We start from the raw sequence: 19687 nt of genomic DNA on the forward strand, positions 1-19687 counted from the left end.
CCTGCCACCAGTTTGCCATTCTGGCTGTTAGAGTCCCCTAGAATTTGGGACCTCTTATAGAAACTGGTTCCCTGCTTTATGTTTTAAAAAAAAACTGTGCCAGAGGCAGGGAGGAGAGGATCAGAGAGCCTGTGCCTAGGACTTTGCCCCTCCTGGGATCTGGGATCTGGGATCTGGTGAGGGTTCACATTCTCACCCATTCACATTCTCACCCAGCACATTGCCTTTGGCATTGCATCAGAACAGCAGGGCTCCCTGGCTAGACACCAAGTTCTCCCTTCCTTTTTACTAAGCAGCTGCCAAACTAATGGCATTTTATATACTTGTATTGTTCTCTGCCTGGTGTTAATGGGAGTGGACAAATTCGGTGACTATGAGGGGAGGGGTCTCTCTAAGATGATGACTTTGGTTCATATTTTCTGAATTTCTTAGCTTGGTGTGAGGAAAGTCCTCAGTTGGTTGGAAAATGCTCTACCTTATGTCACTGTGTCTCTGAGCACATCTGCATCTCATAAATTGGTCAGAGGGCACACTGGGATTTTGAAAGGAGAAGTGGACCTATTGTTGAAAGGAGCATTCCAGAGAAAGCAAGAACATCTCCACACTATACTGCCGCAAATGTATCTGAAATCCCTGTCACTCTTTCTAGGTTTTTTTAGAGACAGATGCACTAGAGTTGAATTAAATGTTTTATTTTCAGGAGGGGTAAGGATAAGTTGTTAAATTCAGGCTGATCTTGAAATCCCATTTCTTCTAAGAAGTCTTTCCTGATTCATTGGATGAGTGGTTATAAAGAACATTATCTTGCTCTTTGTTGCCAATACCACCACCCCCCCAGCTCCCAAATCCATTCTTTTGTCTATACATAGAGGAAATAACCCTTATCAGATATTACATTTGTTTAATTGGTGACTGTGTGCTTGTGATTTAATCTAAGTTTCCAAGGAGGTAGGAGTTAGGTGCCAAACCCAGTACCTTGAACAGACAGGGACTGTTAGAGATAAGGTTGAGGAGGATGGGGTGAGCTCCCAGGGACCCAACTAGTGCTTGGGAACTGGCTACCGTTTTAGTCCTGGCTGTTCCAGGACTCTGAGAGTTTGCTATGGGCTGTCCTGGCATCAGTGTGGTGCCCGTGTAAGCCTCCCACATGTTGGGAAGATAGAGACTCACATGCCTTGATACCATGCCAGGGCGTGGGCTATAGCAGGACAGAGGTTGTTAAGCAGAGCTGGCTAGGGATGCTGAAGAGCCTTGGAAACTCAGGCAGAGCAGGAGTCCATCCAGGCTGAGGTGGGCAGGCAGGACTTAAGGATCAGATGAGGTGGTAGATAGAATCAGAGGAGGCAGGAAAGGTATGAGGGGTTGGTCTTGATAATGAAAACAGGTTGAAGAACCATAGAATGGTGAGGACAGCAGGGTACAAAACAAAGAATGCACCAGGCAAGAAGAGACCTGACAGCCTCAATTCCAGGCATGGTGTGGGAGCCTAGGCTTCCCTTTCCTTCTCTAGCCTCAGTCTCCTCATTTGTAGAATGAGATGTTTGGTCCAGAGCTCTCTAAAGTCTCTTTCAATAATAAAATCTTAGGAGCTTGAGAGTCCATGAATCATACTTTCAGAAATCTAGAGTCACCAACTCTGTGTTACTAAGGGAAATGATCCAGAAATTTCAGCGTTTTCTAGCATTTCAAAAGCAGTAAAAAAATTATCTTTGCTCACAAAAGGACCATAACAGGTGATCATTTAAACTACAGTTTGATGATGGAGTTCAGGAGGATATATAACAAAAGATGTTGTTTATGGTAAAAAGTTTGAGGAATTGATCAGTTCCCTCATTTTATATATAGAAGAAAATTAGGCCTGGAGAGGAGAAATCATTTGCCAAAGTATACCTACCAAGTTAGAAAAAGAATCAGAAGACCAGTTTTCTAATAACCCAGTTCTGAGCTTTTACTACTCCAGCCCCCTCTTCCCCACTGGCTCATGTGCCAACAACCCTTATAAAGAATAGGATCTGAGCTTTTGAAAATGTTTTAGCTCTCCTTTTTCTGAAAAAATAGAAGGCAGCTTTTCCTTCTAGCAGTTTCCAAAAATCTGTTTCTTAGACTGTGAAGTTACCCAGAAGCACTAGAGGAAGGATGCTGAATTACCCCTGCTGCCAATGCACTAAGATGGGTGTGAATGTGGGGAGTGTGAATGAACCAAGTAGAAAAGTACTGTGTGTTTCCTGGGGCAAGAGCATGGTTTTTGCAGAGCCTGAAAGGCAGCTACTTGAAGGAATAAAAAGAATTATGAATTGGGAATAAAGGGGTCTGGCTCTGAATCTGGTTCAACACCTCTTTTATATACTCAGAGCACTTTACAAAAAACCCTCAACAGAGCAAATGTTCAATAAATATTTTTGATAGACTGTTGTTTAGTTTGTTCTATAAATTGTCTAGATAAGCTGAAATGTTTGCTTTTCTTTCACAGTTTGCCCAGCTGGTGGCGATCTATAAGACATTGGGAGGAGAAAAGTTTCCACTCATTGAGCAGACATACTACCCCAACCACAAAGAAATGGTAGGTGATCAAGTGGGGACTTCAGTTCCTTTACTGTTTCCACTCTGAGCTTAGTCACATGGTAACAATGGGGCTCTGAAGAGGGCTCCAGTATCTCCACCCCAGAGACACTCTGTTGGGGTTGAACTGCAGACCTGCTATGTGTGGCCAGAGTAGCTGGATTTTAGCCGATGGCCCCTTGTTTCAAAAATCTGGAGATAGAATAGGGAAGAGCAGAAACACGGCATTTATCAAACTGAAAAAGTAGCAAACCTATGGAGCATTAATCAAAAGATCTACTGCTTTGGGTTCTAGCCCCGACTCTGCCACGTCATTGGACTAAGTTACATTTACTCATTAACAATTGAAGTGAGATTTTTTTTTAAGTAATAGCCTTTTGGAAAAGTGTGAAGCACCCCTCACATGTCAGGCGTTATTACTACCAGGGCCTTCCATTCCCTTGGCTTCCGTCAAGATTGTGAGAAGACTGGGTTAACATTATGCCTTCTCTGAGGCCATCCAAGGATATCAGAAGGAGCAGAGAGTTGGCATGGTTGGTTGGTATGGAGGCTGTTACTATGGGTTTTCCTCCATGGAGACCTCGACCTCATTCTCCCTTCTTCCTTTCTGTCCCCACATCCTCTGTCCCAGGCCTGCCTGGTGAGTAAGTGATGGTGCTTAACTCATCAATGGAGACTCTCTGCTATAACATTCCAAGTGTACCCTGGGACAGAGATTATGTGTATTACCTCTCAATCCCTTCTCCAAAAGGGATCTCCATTTGTACCATTTCTGTGAATCAAGAGCTTTCTTCTGGCATATTGTCCATGGCCCTGCTTATCAGCAGACAACACAAAGAAGATTAATAACAACCTTGGGCCTTGAAAAGAACTACCTCCTTCATCTTTTCAGAGCTTCCCCAGTGAGAAGCTCTGGAACTTTGGCCCTCACCCTTAATAAATCCTTGAGATCAACATCAGGACTTTTCCTTTTAGAACAGGCAAGGAAGCCCTGCAGAGGCTGAGGAACCCTAAGGGGTTTGTGCTTGGGGTTCTCAGGGAATCCAAGACACAGTGGTAAGGGGACTAAGTGAAAGGGAGGGTGGGGAGTGAAGCTGGATTTTTCCTGCTGTGATATCTAGCCAGGCTGACCACTAAAAGAAGGGAGGGAGGGAGGGAGGGAGGGAGGGAGGGAGAAGAAAAAAATTGCAAAAATATATTCTCCATCTACCATCATTTTTCCCTCAAGGTCTCTTGTGTTATTCCTGTCCTATCATCTATCCTGAAATTTGCTCTCAAAAAATGACCTCTTAAGATCTCTCCGAGGTGTGAAAAACTAAAGGGGAATTTAACTATACAAGAGAAAAGATTTTTTTGGCTTAAAAAGAAAGTTTTCAAGTAGGAATTAAGACATCAGTAATCTAGTAGAGGACTTTCTAAAAGAAACAGAAAAGAAGCCCTATGGACATCAGTTGAAGGCATTAAGGATAGTTAACTTGCCGAGACAAAACCTAAGTCTATTCTTATCCTAAGAGGTGTGCTAACTGGGCCAGACCCTCTGCCAGAAATGGTGTAGAGGAGATAACAGCATGCAGAGGGAGGTTAGGCCATTGTAGGTCTCATATTAAATGACTCTATGCCCTGCAGGTCACTTTCCTAAATAGATGGAAGTGTATGAGAGGATCAGGATGAGTTGAGACTGGAGTAGAGGATATGCAGCCCTATAATATTGTCCTTTTCATTCTTCTAAAGCAGTCTGTTTATGATACTGTCAACCTGTCTTCTGATATTGTACATCAGAAGGCTACACCATCTCATATACATAACATTCAACATTTCTTCCCTATCAGATCAATTAAGGTAAGAGAAAACACATTTTCATAGAAAAGGGAATAGTTCTGGCCCAAACTATTTTGATTCTAAGCCAGAATTAAAACTTTCAGTAATAGGTACTGGCTAGACTGAAAAGGTTTGGGAGGCAGGGGAGAAGGGCTGAGGGTAGGATAGAAAAGTCATGCTATCCCTAGACTTTGACAGGTTCTGGGCTGGGGTCCAGATGAAAGCTGAACATGCCTTAGCCCTGTTCTAATACTAGCCAGACTGTCCACTTGGTACTTCCCATTGGCTGGCAGCAGTGAGGCAGGTGGTGATAGCCCGAGCTCTGCAGGGAAGGAGAACTGGCTTGGTCTTCAGGACTCCTGAAGGATTATGGTGGTCACTGTTCCCCACTAGGGCTGGATGATGTCAATAAACTCCTTCCTGAGGGGCAGGCGCCCCTCGTACCAGCTGCAGGTGCCATCAACATGCTTCATGCAGACATAATGCTGGGCCTGGTACCCATAGAGTTTTCGTTCCAACAGCCAGTCTGTCCAGAGGCACTCGGTGGGGGCCGCAATGGTGCAGGGCACTGTGTAGCAGGTGGTTATCTAGAGTCATAGCCATCAAACATCAAAGTGAGTAAGGTATCTTTTTTCTTATTTCCTTTCAGACTTCTACATATCCTTGCAGGCTAGCCCAAATGCCCCTGCCTTACGAAGTCTTTCCTAGTTTCCAAAATTCTCCAAGTTCTCCTTCCCCTGTGCTCCCCACATGCAGTATTGCCTCTCTACTGGCATCTCTGGGGTCAGACCAACCTGAAGGTCCTTCCTCTACCACTACTCTACCACTGACCTTGAGCAAGTTACTTTACTTCATAGAGCCTTAATTTCTTCACTTAAAATAGGAATCTTAATTCTTCATACATTTGTTATGAAGACTACATAAAAATATTTAAAATAAATTGACCATTAGAGGGACTGGCAAAGAGCAGACTCTGTTTAAAAGGTAGTTATACTATTTCAGTTTGCCTTAGATGATGGCCACCTTCCCCACCAAAATGTATGTAGTTTGAGATCAGGGACTGTGGACCATATTGCTTCTCTATCTCTAATTTCATATAGTGCCTGACCCATGTCAGATCTCAAGTACACTATGCTAAGTGAATAAGTGCATGCATGAAGGAAGGAGTACATAAAGGGTGAGGCTGCAAATCTCAAGACCCATTCCCACCCACAGAAGACCTTGGAAATGGACATTTTCTTACTTGGCAGCCACAATTCAGGTGATAGTGATGATTCAGACTTTCTCTTTGCAAAAAGGACAGGTTCTCCCAGGGCTCAATGTAGTTGCACAGATGGATGAAGACTTTTCCATCACTGAGGACCTGACCTTCAAGGGGAGATGGAGGAGAACCTAGCATGAGGAATCTGTGAAGCTCCAAAACCCTGGGACCTTGAAAAGCCCAGAATTGTAGCCTCTCCAATGTGGTCTGTCTTCCTTCTTCCTTCCTTCCTTCCTTCCTTCCTTCCTTCCTTCCTTCCTTCCTTCCTTCCTTCCTTCCTTCCTCCCTCCCTCCCTCCCTCCCTCCCTCCTTCCCTCCTTCCCCCTCTTTCTTTCTTTCTTTTCTTTCTTTCTTTTCTTTCTTTCTTCCTTCCTTCCTTCCTTCCTTCCTTCCTTCCTTCCTTCCTTCCTTCCTTCCTTCCTTCCTTCCTTCCTTCCTTCCTTTCTTTCTTTCTTTCTTTTGTCCTTCTTTTTATGGCAGTGGTGACATGGGGCTCAATGAAAGGGCCAGAAAAACCTCTATAATCTGTAGATCAAAGATTATGTTTCTACAAAGGAGAATTGTGGGATAAGGAGTTTTCCTTAAGCATGGTGCTACAGAGAACATGGGCTTTAAAGTGAAATTCTTGGTGGAACCCTCTTTTTTTTAATCATTTTCCTGCTGTGTGACCTTAAGAAAGTCATGTAACTTCTCAACTGAAAGATGAGAATAATAAGGTTATTATCAGGATTAAATGAGAAAACATTTGTAAAACTCTCAGCACAGTAGTGGGCCATTAGAAGATGCTCAATAAATAATTGGTCCCTTCCCCTTTCCAACTCTTTCCAATATCTGCATAGGCCAGTCTTTTGCCCCATTGATACCTCTTGGTCTTTCCTCTTCTCCATACAAACATTCCCATTCTTCACTTTTCAAACTCATTCCTATCTTCCAATGACCCTTTTCAGTATCACCTCATCCTCAAAGTCATCCCTGACCATGCTAGCCCACATCTTTTAGAACTTCAGTCACTCAAGCATTTACTTACTGAGCAACTACTAGACCTGGTACCAGGAATACAGAAATAAGTATGACAGGCTCTTTGTCCTCAAGGAGCTTAAAAACAACTAGGTCAGACAGAAGAGTAGGCAAAAAGTACACTGTTGTGTAATTATATACAAGATGCAGTATAAGAACAAAGATAAGCACAATTATCTCTGTCCATGGAAGAGGTGGGGGCAAGGAAGGTATCTAAGAGGAGATGATGCTTCTGTTGGTCCTTGAGAGGATGGCCAGGAGTTTACCTGTCAGACAAGTCCGAGGAAAGACTTCTGGACATTGGGACTGTTCTGTGTAAAGGTGGAGGTGCACAGTCCAGCCAAATACCTTCTATAACCACAAATGAGGGGCTGGAAACTGTCTGTGACAAATGGTAGGAGACAAAGCTGGAGAGGCCAGCAGTGTTTAGGTCACAAAGGGCTTTTAACATTAGGGAGAAGAGCTTGTGCCCTCTCTTGAAGAGCATGGGTGCCACTGATGACTTTTCAGTAGACTTGTGTTTTGTTATTTATCTTCACCCTTGGTTAGTTATGATTTTCTTGAAGGCACAGAGCCTCCTACTTTTCCTAATTCACCACAGTGCCTAGGCAGAGGGGTAGGCACCCACAGGGTAGGTGCTTAGGAAGGAGATAGCTTCATTTGCTGGCCCGGGGATGATGAGGGCTCAGTGGCATGCTTTGCCTCTGCCTCTCCCATACAGAGGCTCCTAGGTCAGCAATTTGACATCCTTAGATCTGGGAGGCCCTACCAGTATGTCCTTCAATGCCCTTGAGTTCTCAAGAGCCAACTCTAGACTGTGAGCTCTTTGAGGACCATGACTTGTTATTGAGTCTCCATTCTCCTATCCAAGGCCTGGCAGCTAGTATGTGGTCATTCATTGCTGAGTGGATGGACAGATAGTGGAATTCCTTCGTTCTCCTTACCTGCTGTCTTTTTCTTTTCTTTACCTTTCTAAGTATTCATCCTTTAGGTTTAATTTAGACCCCATTTTTACAGTGAAGCTTCCCTAACTGTTTGTAGCCACAAGATACCTTCTTTCTAAATTACAAAATAATATAGTATTACATAATGTAGCGTTTGTACATACAGATTCTTCACTTATAGAGTCATAGTCTTATGTGTTTTTTTTTGTTATATCTCAACCTGCTCTGCATGGAGGAGACTTACCAAGTTCATGGAGAGAGACCATGTTAGACTCAAAGCTCCTGTTAAGGTTTTGCTGTACTATACCCCAGAATAGGGGCCTGGGGCATGAGTTAGCCATACAGGCTCACTAATGCCATCATAGGCTACAGTATTACAATGTGTGTGTTGGGGGAGGAGGGGTTACACACACACAATTCTCCTTTACTCTGTGAAACTAAGACCTCTCCTGTAGTGTTGTGTCCAGTTTATTGTCCTGTGCCAGGGAGGGGATATGGACAGGCTATATTCCACTGGAAAAGGTGACCAGAATAGGAGGGGCTGAGAGTGCTCACATCTGTCGTCCTCGGGCCCCTGAGGGATCATTATAGAGCAGAGGGCAGAGCTGAATCGACAAGGAGCAGTTTTAGGATTTAAGATTTAGCAGTTTAATATTTGGGCTCAAAATACCAGAATCCTTATACCAACCGTAACTGTTTGAGCCCTGGCTGGTGTGGCTCAATGTATTGAATGCTGGCCTGCAAGCTGAAAAGTCACCGGTTCGATTCCCAGTCATATGCCTGTATTGCAGGCCAGATCCTGGTTGGAGGTGTGCAAGAGGCAACCAATCAGTGTATCTTTTTGCACATAGATGTTTCTCTCCCTTACACTCTCCTTTTCCCTCTCTCTAAAAGTAAATAAATAAAATCTGAATGGAACCAGCTGCCCTAGGCTGAGCAACCCATCCTTAAAATAGTGAAGCAGTGGCCAAGATCACTGTAATGAGAACTCTTGCATTGAACGGGAAGTTACCAAGCCCCTCCCAACTCAGAGGTTGCCTCTTTGTAACACAGCTCTGTTTTATGCTCACCTGCTCAGAATGAGTCAAGGACAGCCCTGGCTCTTCCTTGGCTGCTGTCCCTAGGACAGAGCCTATTGGGGCCCCTCGCTGCTCTTTAACTTACCAGTCAAGATGTACTGCTTCTGGCTGTTTGCTTCTAGTTTCACGCCACAGAGGGAGGAATCAAAAGGTGTGTAGATATACTGAACATCCTCAACTTTCTCAAACCCTTTAAACATCTGAAAAGCAATTACAAAATAGCAGTATTGGGTCAGTGAGTGAAATTTATATCTCAACAGGAAAAACTCATTCTTCAATCTAAAAAAATTTAAGCATATATCTAGTTCAGGATTTGATGCACACAGATGGCTCAACTGGATCATTTCTGTCTTTTAAAAAAAATCTGAACCTTGGTTTATTCCAGTGAGAGGGGAAGTACCTCCAGCGGCCCCATGCCCAGGACTAAAGGGACTCTGAGGGCCCATCCTGCACTGTCACTCAAATTCTGTGGGCCCTGCTCGCAACATGTCATCCACTTCCACTTCAGCATCTACACCCAGGGTCAGAGCCAGGTTGCCTGACCTCCCAGCCCCACCCTTCCCAGAACACAGACCCCACTCCTCCCAAAAGCCCAGGGGATAAAAGCCCTGTCCTGTCCCCATGTACCTTTATCTGTTTGATTTCATACCGGATCATTTTTTTAGTGTCAGCAGGGTCTGCACTGGCAGGAATTACCTTCTCACTGGAGATTTTAGCCCGAATCACTGCACAGGAAGTGAAAAGAAGGAGCCTTCAGCAACTTGTGGGAGCAATCCATCTGGGATCTGGATGACCTGGGGCCCCTGGAGAATTTTGTAGGGGAATTTGGGTTGTGAGGAAGATGATGTAACAAAGTGGGGACCTGGAAACTCCTCCTGTGCAGTGAGGCCTGTTAGGTGCTACAATCTCTGTACTTTATCTGCTAGTTTTGAGAGTCTAGTTTTCCAGAGGCACTCAGTTTTCTGAGTGCCAGGGGGTGGAGGTGGGCATCAGGATAGAGGAGGGAGGAGGAGCTCTTTGAGGGCAGTTAGTGGGGTCATCTACTGGTATAGCCCAAGGTCTAAAACAGAGCCTGCCTAACATTGATATTAGTAAATGTTTATTGAATTAATAAATGATCTAGCCCAGCACAGAGAGAGGTAGTTCATCTTTTGCCATTTGGGCATTAATCAAAAACAATTTATGAAGCTTTTCCTCTGTGCCTGGCCTAACACTAGGTACTATGTTCATAAACATGATTAAGACAGGGTACCCAATCCTGCAGAACTCAGTCTAACGGCACAGCACAGTGGGAACACAAAAGATGTAGGAGATGCTGTGTGGCAGCACCAAGGAGTCAGGAAGCCTTCAGAGAAAAGGAGATAGCTAAGACTTTCAAGAATAAGTAGGAACTTGCCAGGAATTTAAGGATGGGGGGAAGGACATTCCAAGCAGAGGGAAGAGAAGGGGCAAAAGATAAACTTTTATAGTGAAAACCCAACTTTCTGGCCCCTGGTTTCCCCCTCCCCCATCCAGTAATTTAGAATAATCACAGGATAGTTCTAGTGATGTGTTCAACGACACAATTGCAATAGGCGGGGACGGGGAGAGGGGGTCGCTTTGGTAACTCCACTTACTGAGCTTGCAAGGTTGCTATGGTGTTGGTCTTGCCCGACCCATCAGCCCCAACAGGAGGCAACTGGGGCGGAATTCCCTTTCCCTCCAGATCACTGGTCTACAGCTCGGCCCTATACCAATCACACACAACCACTCCCTGCTGTGGACCTCCCGGGCCTTCCGACTCACCAAGCGCGGAGTGGCAGACGTGCTGCTGGGGGTGCGCGGGGGCGCAGCTGCACGCCTCGCCCAGTCCCGGCGGCCGCAGCAAAGCCAGCAGCCGCAGCAATAGCGCCCAGCTCGGCACAGTCTGGGGGCTCCGGGGCATGACACTGCAGAGCCCCAACTAAGCCTTTGGGGTTTGGTGGACCAAACAGCCCCTCCAGGGCTCCTTTAGAACGCCTCGCGCCCCTCGCCCTAGGCTTTATGAGGTGGACCTAGGACCAATCCCGCCCCATGAGCTCCGCCCTTCTTTGGCTGTAGGCCACTTGAGGCTGCCGGACCAGGACGGCGGCCCTTCTGACTGGCAGCCTCAATAAGATGAAGAGGAAAGCCAGGAGAGGCCCTTAGCTTCTGTTTCCTTGCCCGAGCAATTATAAGCCTTCCAGAAGTGGAGGGAAGGCACTGGGAGAGGGGTGGTGTCATGGCAAAAAGCGCAATTAAGACAAATGCAAGAGGCAGAAAGACCAAGGGACTGTGAGTTAGGCAGAAGGAACAAGAGTGAGGAGAGGCACAAACAGAGTGTGAGACAGGCAATCATAGAGAGGCAGACAGAATTACAACAGGCAAAAGAGACAGTGACAGAGAAGGACGAACCCCTTGCTGAGCTGCACGCTGGGAATAGGACAAGCTACTCAGGACTTCTTTCAGCTGCAGGAAGTGTTTTCAATGCCCTATTTAGAAGGCTCCAAAGCAACAGTAAACAGTAATGGGAAAAGAGAAAGTTGGGGTATGTGTGTGTTTGTGTGTGTCTTGGCTCCATTGGCTGGAGGGTAGGGGGGAGTAGGGAGAGATGTCAGAAAGCAGCCAGAAAGCAGCTTTGGAAACCCTTTTGCATACCCAGAGCCTCAGACTGCAAATGGCTGAGGACAGTACTTTGGGTGCAGACTCAAAGCACAGAGTATCCCATTACCTAGCACAAACCTGGGACCTCAAGGCCTAAGTTATACCGACTCATGTTGCTACTCACTTGAGAGATTATGTCTTATAAAGAATGGGGCAAAAATGTGTTTACAGATGTGAGGACATGAAGCACAATTTACTCTTGTATTATTTTCCATGTGAACAACTGTAAACCTACTTTGCCCCACCCTGGGGCAAGGTTGGGCAACTTAGAAAACAAAGAAGCAGAGCACTGGACTAGTGTAGTGAGTCTGGGGCCTTGCCCACTCTGCCAGAACAAAGTGCTAGACTGGAAAGTAGGAGTCTGGGTTCTGATTCTACCTCTAGGCAGCTTTGCTTCCTTTACCTGTCTAGGCCTCACCTTTTTCTTCATAAAATAGGTTGAACTACATGATTTCCAAGGCCCCTTGAAGCTCTTTGAGCCAACCTCAGCTGGCCTCAGCCAGGAATACTGAAATCTTCAGGTCAGACACTCCCAGTGTCTGGTCTACAGGATTTCCATGGGAATCTGACTTTTCTTCAGTCAACATTATTTCCCTCAAAAGATATCTTTTCATTTTAATGCCGCCGTGATGTTTGAAAAGAAGGACAGATGTTTGAAAGAAAGCTGAGCCTCACTGAGGAAGATGAGATTTGATGTCCAAGTTGGTTCTTCATACAACACTCAGACTAATAGAGTCTGGTGTGTTATTGGATGGAATCTCAAAAAGCATCCAGTTTCTTCATTCAGCAGATGGACTGAGGCTCAGTAAGGTAAAGTGACTTGTAGAAAGTCAGTGGCAGAAAGGACTAGAATGCAAGTCTCCTGATGTGTAGCCTCGTGTTCCTTCTTCCACTGAACCAAATTACTTCTTTCACTGCTATTTTGTAACAGCTTACATTCCTATTTTTGGAAGGTAATTCCTTTAAGTTTTTAATTATTCATCTATTAAAATACAGCTACCTCGAGGCAGAATTTACTCTTTTAAGGATCTTTTTCAAATGATAAACATGTTGAATTTTTATGTTAGCTCTCTTCCAAATCCCAAGCTGGACAGAAATAGGCCTTAGCATACTAAACTGTTTGTTGCTTGAGCTTGAGGTATTGGTGAGCAAAGAAGAGACTGATGGGAGGAGAAAAGACAGGTTCAATATATGAAAACTGGATGTTTGAGAGAGGGGGGAGGACACTAAGGTTTGTGACAAAAGGGACATTATGATTCCAAAGATGTATTCCTTTTGTAATTACAGTTTACTAGGGTATAATTTACATACAGTAAAATTCACCCTTTCAAAGATGCATTTTTTTCAAGTTATTTTTGGCTAAGGTCCAGTCCTACCCAGGATTTGTCTAATGCAAAAAGGGTCGAAACAATGAGTTTTAAAGATGTAGAAAGTACCAAGTAGGAGAACGGAATTCCCTTATAGATCTGCCACTAGCATGCTCTGACCTTGGGCAAGTCACTGTCACTCTACAGGCCTCAGAGTTTTAATTTATAAAGCACATAGATTGGGCTAGTTCTTTAAAGGGCCCTTCTGAGGGTGTTCCCAAGAAAAATATTTGTAACATTCTACAGACAGACACACTCTGACCAATTCTTTCGTTTCTTTTCTGCTTTCAGCTGACCCTGCCCACGTTCCCCGTGGTGGTGAAGATTGGCCATGCTCACTCAGGCATGGGCAAGGTGAGGCTGGGGCCTGATGTGCTTTGGGATTGAGGCCAAGGAGGGCAATTTTCAGAGAGTCTGGTTGTGGACTATTCTTCTCCCTGCCTCTGCCCCATTGCTAAGAAATTCTTTCCAAGGAGAAGGGGATTTGGCCTCTTTGAAGACATGAGTGGCCAAACAGGCCTTTTTTTAACAAGCAGAGTGCAGGCCACCTGCTTGGTTCTTTGGGCCTTTTGCAGTAAGCATGGCTACAGAACCGAGGAAGGGAAGCTAGAAAGAAGGAGTTTCCTAGGGAGATGTGGTACCTGGGCTTGCATCTGGATGGGAAACATCTTGATGGGTGTGGAGTCCCCGGGTTTTTGTGACTCTCAGTGTGTGTATATGTATGTCTCCTTTCCTCCCTCTCTGCCTTTTCCCAACATTAGGTCAAAGTGGAAAACCACTACGATTTCCAGGACATTGCTAGTGTGGTGGCCCTCACCCAGACCTATGCCACAGCAGAGCCGTTCATTGACGCCAAGTATGACATCCGAGTCCAGAAGATAGGCAACAACTACAAGGCTTACATGTGAGTGGGGGTGGGTTCCCAACAGATACTCTTCACTTTCTTCCCAGCCCAGTGGAGAATCCTTGAGCTTCCAGGTAGCAATCAGCTTTCAGTTTAATCTCATCTGTCCCACAGAGAGAACAGAATGAGGGTACCATTCAAATCAGGGAGTCTTATCCTGGGATCCTTTCCAGGCAGAGAAGGGGTCCATGAACTAAAATGAGAAATAAAATTAATATTTATTTTTATTAGTCTTTAAGTGAAATATGGCATTCTCCTCAGTTCTGACCAAAGGTAATAGATGGTAGTAGCAGCAGCAGCATGAATGACTTTGTCACTAAAGATAATCACAGAAATTTGTGTATTTTTATACAGTTGTGACAGATGTCTCTGAATACCAAGTACTGTTACCACTACTAACAGATCATGGTAATTATTAGACCTGCCACTACATTTATCCCTGTGAACACATTTGTTATTTATAAAGAAACATTTTTATTGATCATAAATTTGTTTAATATTTTATTAACTTTATTTGATAATTATTTTAAATAATTGAGTTCCTTGTTATCTTGTGTTCTTTACTGTATACATTTACACATCTTGTATATTTATACATTGAAAGGAAAGGAATCCATATGCTTCAGCAGACTGTCAGAGCACAGAAAAAGTTAAAACACTCCTGATGAAAATATATAGCTTTAAAAATACTACAGAGCATTAAACACCTAGTGGTTATAAGAATAGATGACTTCTCCATATAACTGTGTCCATTTGCCAGAATGGAAAGTTAAAGGTTTCCTGTGTTAGAATGTAGATAAAAATTTAACAAATTAAAATTAAAAAATAAAGAATTAAGAAAAAGAAAAGATTTCAAGACTTCCCAATCTTCTGTAATATACATAAGAATGCAATGGTTATAATTCCAGTTTTTGAAATACTGACCTACCTTTAGAAAAAAATTTAGGTTGTGCATTTGTGTTAACAAAGGCAGAACATTATAATACATGAATTTGATCTTTGCTACTCAGGACTTCAGCAGACTTCAAGGTTGAGCAGCTTTCCTTTTCCTTACCCATCCTTTTCATGTTTCTTCCTTTGTTCCTTTTTAGTCCTACTCCCCACCCCTGGAGTTAGTAAGGAGCCCTTTCCCTGTACTCCCTTCTCATATCTATAGTTTAATCCTTTTCACACATATGATTTGTTTCCCTCTGCTCTGAGATGACATGATAGCATCATCTCTGTAGGCCCACTGCCTTGTGCAGCGATAGACATGCAGTAAGCACCCAGTAAGTATTCAGGGAACAATTCTTACAGAGAATTGAGGCATAGAATTTTTTTTACCTTCATTGTTAGATTCCTACTTTGTAAAAGTTTATAATTTTTATTTATAGTCTTTCTGCTTCAGAAAGGAATTTAGGGTTTCTTTAAAATTATTCACAATATAAGACAAGATAATTTAAAAGACCATTTTAAAAACTATCTGAAACAAGCAGAAAAATAAATAAATATGTTCAGGCACCTAGGAAAGCAGATTTCCTATCCTTGGATATTAAAATACCCTAAATAAACACAAGGTTTATGACAATGAAGCCAGAGTGTTTTGATCCTTAAAAGGGGGACATGCCACATTTTTAAGGGCTAGGGTTTCCAAAAGCGATCGAAATAAAGCATAAGAGAATCCCCAACTGTAAAGTGAGGGCAAGAATACCAGCCTGCTCACAAAAGGGGGCTTGCAGTGAGGCTCTGGTGAGGGGCTTGGGAAGAAAGAACCTTGGAAAGCAGTCAGTAATGTATTACCACATCGGTCAACTCCCTGCACCTCAGGGCTCTGAAAAACTAGCTGTACTAGGTTTCCCAGCATCTGAAATCAGATATCTAGGGAGGGTGCTCCAGGAAACTGCTGAGAGGAGACTAGCACATCAATTTCCAGTCAGTAGTGAGTGATAAGGATTCTGTCACGGGTGTGAGCAGGGCATTTCTCTCCCCCGAGGACATCTCCATCTTCTTCGCTGTGTCTCAGTGAAGATTAATAATTAAAAAGACATACTTTTGCTATTTTACAACTCATTGAAAATTCTGAGCAACCTGTGTTTACAAAGGGATAAGGGAGGCTCAGTCAGGTGAAGGTCACTCAAGGTCACCCAATCAAGAACAAATACAAAACCAGAAACCAGGTTATCTGCCTCCTATTTAACCCAAGACTAGCTGACTCTAACATGTGTTCATGGATGGAGGGTGCAGAGGTTATAGTAGAGAATAGGTTGGTAATTTGATTCCATCAGCTCCATTTGATGGGTGAAGCAACTTAAACCCTAAAAGGTTAACTGCCTTGTCCAGGGTCACATTGCTAATGCTATAGGCCCTCAGAAACCAATTGTTGAAAAAGTGAGCTAGAATAGAAGCCATTGGGATATAGTCCCAAGAATTCTGAGAGTGTTCCCAGGATCAATAGAATTCAGTTTGTACATACAGTGATTCCCCCTTATCTGTGGGTGTTGGAAACTTTGAGTAGTATCAACCCGTATATATACTATGTTTTTTCCTATGCCTACACATTTATAGTAAAGTCTAATTTATAAGTTAGGCACAGTAAAATATTAACAATAAGTCTAACAAAATAGAGGAATTGTAATAATATACTCTAATAAAAATTATGTGAATATGATGTCTTTCTCTTAAAATATTGTATTGTACCCACCCTTCTTATGATGATGTGAGATAATAAAATGCCAATGTGATAAGATGAAGTGAGGTGAATGAGACATTAGTAAGTAAAATAAGAGTTCCTTAAACAAAAGCACTCTGATACCACAACAGTGGATCTGATAACCAAGATGGCTATTAAGTGAATAATGGGTAGGGGAGTGTATGCATTGTGGATATGTGGACAAAGAGGTGATCTAGTGGGACAGAGCACTAGATTTTATCATGCTACCCGGAACAGTGCACAGTTTAAAACTTAAGATATGTTTATTTCTGGAATTTTCCATTCAATATTTTCAGACTTTAGTTGACCACAAGGTAACCGAAACCATGGAAAATGAAAACCATAGATCACGGGGACTATTGTACAAAGTCAGCCCAGTAATTAAGTGGATAGGCTGCTGGGAATATAAAACAATACATACCCTCAAGTGTTTTACAGGCTTGTGGACAGAAGACATTAAATAACTAAAGTAAAAAGTAGATGTAGGATTATAAATGAGATACAGGCAAAGTCCTATTGGGGTTCTTAGGAGAGTAAGCACTTATCTGGTTGAAAGATCAGAATAGCTCCATGGAGCCAGAGCAGTGGGCTAGACTCTTGGAGAGAGGAGGAGAGCATTTTAGGCCCGGGTTTGGCAGAGGCAGCCAGGCTCTAGGCTCAGCAGACAGGCCCCTGGGCTCTTTGTGGAAGAAGCAGATGAGCAAAGCAATTTTGGGCTAAAATTCTGGAAAGTTTCATGCCTTCCTCTTGATGGTGTGGCTTACCACCTTTCCTATCTTGGTGGGACCTTGTTGTAGGAGGACATCCATCTCAGGGAACTGGAAGACTAACACTGGTTCTGCAATGCTGGAGCAGATCGCCATGTCAGACAGGTGAGTGAAAAAAAGGAGTTCATTTCCTAGGCCAGCCAGCGTGAGCCTTCCATAGATACAGAAGTATAAGAATTGAGTCCTGCCCAAAGGGAGCCTCTAATTAGACAGGACACATACAACACAAAGGCCCAAGCAGTCAGTTAGCAAGATCAGGTAGGACTGGGTTATGTGCTAAATTATGGAGATAAAGACTGAACATACCCCAGAAGTTTTAAGAAAGGAGTAGTTATTGTGGGCTGCAGTAGCTGAGGAAAGGCCACCTAAAGTTGGTAAGACCAGCTTTATGCCTAGAAAGACAGGTAGGATCTGGAGAGCAAAGCTGGAGGGCACTAAAGATGTGCTTCATGGGGGTAGAAGGAGGGCAGACAGGGGAAGGATGATAGTAGGGGCCAAGGAAGCAAGGAGAGTATGACCAGGAAGCAGACTCGATGTGAGCTAATGCCCCATCCTCAGGACACCTTCCCATCTCCTCCAGGTACAAGCTGTGGGTAGACACCTGCTCTGAGATGTTTGGTGGCCTGGACATCTGCGCAGTCAAAGCTGTACATGGCAAAGATGGAAAAGACTACATTTTTGAGGTAAGTCTGGCCCAAGGAGTGTCTCAGTAAGAGACAACTCCCAAGGTTGGAGGCCAAGTTCTTGGCTTGCTAACTATGTGGGTGGTCCAGACTACATTTGTGTTAGATTCTCCTGGGTCATGGGAAGGTTCCCAGGACATGACCAATGAATGTACATAGCGAAACACCTCCACCAGTGGGGAGCTGTTTTTTCCAGCCAGCTAGGCTAACCCACACAGGGGTAAGAGTTACCAGATCTGGGGTCCTGAGATCCTTGCCAAATGTCATTCCTCTGGGAAGACTAGTGTTTTTACCATTCTTGGTCTCAGAAAGAATCATTTAATCCGATCTATGTACTTTGCAGGTGAGAAAACTGAGGTCTCATGCCCTGAACTTGAGCCCAAGGCCACAGAGTGAATTATTGTCCCAACCTAGGCTAGTACTAAATCTTCTGGATACAGATTTGTAGAATTTCAGTGAGCCTCAGAAAAAACTGTACTCAAACACAACTTTGCTGACTTTCTTCTTTTGTATTAAAGGGAAAGTCAGTGGCAGTACTCCACACACATTTCTGCCCAGTCTTCCTGCAAGTGGGAAAGGCTCCTTACCAGGAGTTGGTGTTATTTCAGAGGATTAGTGTCAGGATCCCAAAGTGGGCATCAGAATCTACTCTGTGGTCTGCTTGACATGTAGTGTTCTGATCACACCTCCCTTCTCTGTGTGGGCCTCAGTTTTGTAATCCATAAATGAGAGTTGAAACACAGAGTCTATGATCCCAGGCAGGCAGGTACTTCCTAAAGTGGGAAAACATTGATCTGGACCTTGAGGTATAGGAAGAATCAGAATTGGGGCAAAAAAGGAAGTCATCCCAGGTCATTAGCAAAGGCAGGGATCTAGTTATTTAATGGTTAGAGTATGTGTGGAGATACAGATTGTGTGGGTAAAAAGTCAGATGAAAACTGCCTGCTCCTAACCAGACAGTTAAGGGAATGGCCTTCAGGTGTTTCTGGTTCTTCTCCCTGCAAACGTCTGAGCCCTGGGTCTATACTCTATCCTGATCTCCAGCTCTTTCCACTATCTTCAGTAATCAATCTTTTGGCCTCACTGGGTACTGTCCTAGGTGAAGATTGGGGGAAGGCCAACAGCAAAGGTTTGAAGAAGGAGAGGACAAAGGTCCTCCTTCTGCAAAGGAACATGCTTTCAGCTGAAGAGAAGAACACCAGTTTCATCCCCAACCTCTCTCTGTTGGCTTAAATCCTTCTTATGCTGAAAGACTATACCAGGCCTTTCATGTCTTTAGACCCTTTCGTAACTGGGCCATGTCTTCCACCAGGTCATGGACTGCAGTATGCCGCTGATTGGGGAACACCAGGTAGAAGACAAACAACTCATCACCGAACTAGTCATCAGCAAGATGAACCAGCTCCTGTCCAGGACCCCTGTCCTGTCTCCTCAGAGACCCTTAACCACCCAGCAGCCACAGGTAAGCAGCTAGAAAGAGACACAGGAGAACCAAGAACCATTCCCAAGCCCACTGATCTAAACTGTGGTGGCTCTAGGATGGAACAGATGTCAGATACCTACAGGCCTGGGTGGGATATATGGAATCCTTTCCCTCTTTTTTTCTTTCCCTTCCCTCCTTTCTACAGGTCTAGTGGAAAATCCACCTTGAAGTTTTTATGGAACCTAAGGCCCTGTGGCTCTAGAATGGACCAAAGAAAGGCAAGGACCCTGGGCCCAAGGGTCTTTAGTCTTATCTAGGAGATATGTTGCTTTTCAAAAATATCCCCAAACTCTTCTTTCCACTGAACTTTTATATAATGAAGTGTCAAGAACTCTCAGTCCAAGAACTGAGACCTAGAGTAGCTCGTCCCCTGGTTGGGTGACTTCAAGGGGAAGTTACTACCCTTTTGAGGTAGGATTCAAGTTTTATCATTTGTAAATGAAAATCTCTCAGAA

At 43.9% G+C, this 19687-nt stretch overlaps 2 protein-coding genes across 4 annotated transcripts in view; one reads left to right on the top strand and one right to left on the bottom strand.

Moving 5' to 3' along the window:
- SYN2 (synapsin II) overlaps nucleotides 1–19687 on the top strand; it is a 197844-nt gene that overhangs the window by 158619 nt on the left and 19538 nt on the right. Inside the window, exons 5-10 of the mRNA XM_037139320.2 lie at nucleotides 2471–2560; nucleotides 12998–13060; nucleotides 13468–13610; nucleotides 17097–17171; nucleotides 17647–17749; nucleotides 19062–19211. Of these exons, the coding sequence (XP_036995215.2) occupies nucleotides 2471–2560; nucleotides 12998–13060; nucleotides 13468–13610; nucleotides 17097–17171; nucleotides 17647–17749; nucleotides 19062–19211 (624 nt within the window). The remainder of the gene's footprint in view (nucleotides 1–2470; nucleotides 2561–12997; nucleotides 13061–13467; nucleotides 13611–17096; nucleotides 17172–17646; nucleotides 17750–19061; nucleotides 19212–19687) is intronic.
- Nucleotides 677–10699, bottom strand: TIMP4 (TIMP metallopeptidase inhibitor 4). 3 transcript variants are annotated; one of them, XR_008392346.1, is made up of 6 exons: nucleotides 10464–10699; nucleotides 9306–9403; nucleotides 8764–8878; nucleotides 5621–5745; nucleotides 3289–4964; nucleotides 677–2751 (listed from the first exon to the last, which is right to left on the bottom strand). XR_008392346.1 is itself a non-coding variant. In XM_037139319.2 (5 exons), the coding sequence occupies exons 1-5, from the start codon at nucleotides 10600–10602 to the stop codon at nucleotides 4767–4769; spliced, it is 606 nt and encodes a 201-aa protein (XP_036995214.1). In that variant the 5' UTR covers nucleotides 10603–10699; the 3' UTR covers nucleotides 677–4766. The 3 variants fall into 3 exon arrangements, 2 of the variants coding, with proteins under 2 accessions (XP_036995214.1, XP_036995213.1); XM_037139319.2 differs by having other exon boundaries at nucleotides 677–4964; nucleotides 9375–9403; XM_037139318.2 differs by having other exon boundaries at nucleotides 677–4964.

This window comes from Artibeus jamaicensis, unplaced genomic scaffold, assembly GCF_021234435.1.
Source record: "Artibeus jamaicensis isolate MK-2021 breed Jamaican fruit bat unplaced genomic scaffold, CSHL_Jam_final contig_519, whole genome shotgun sequence".
Classification (NCBI taxonomy): domain Eukaryota; kingdom Metazoa; phylum Chordata; class Mammalia; order Chiroptera; family Phyllostomidae; genus Artibeus; species Artibeus jamaicensis.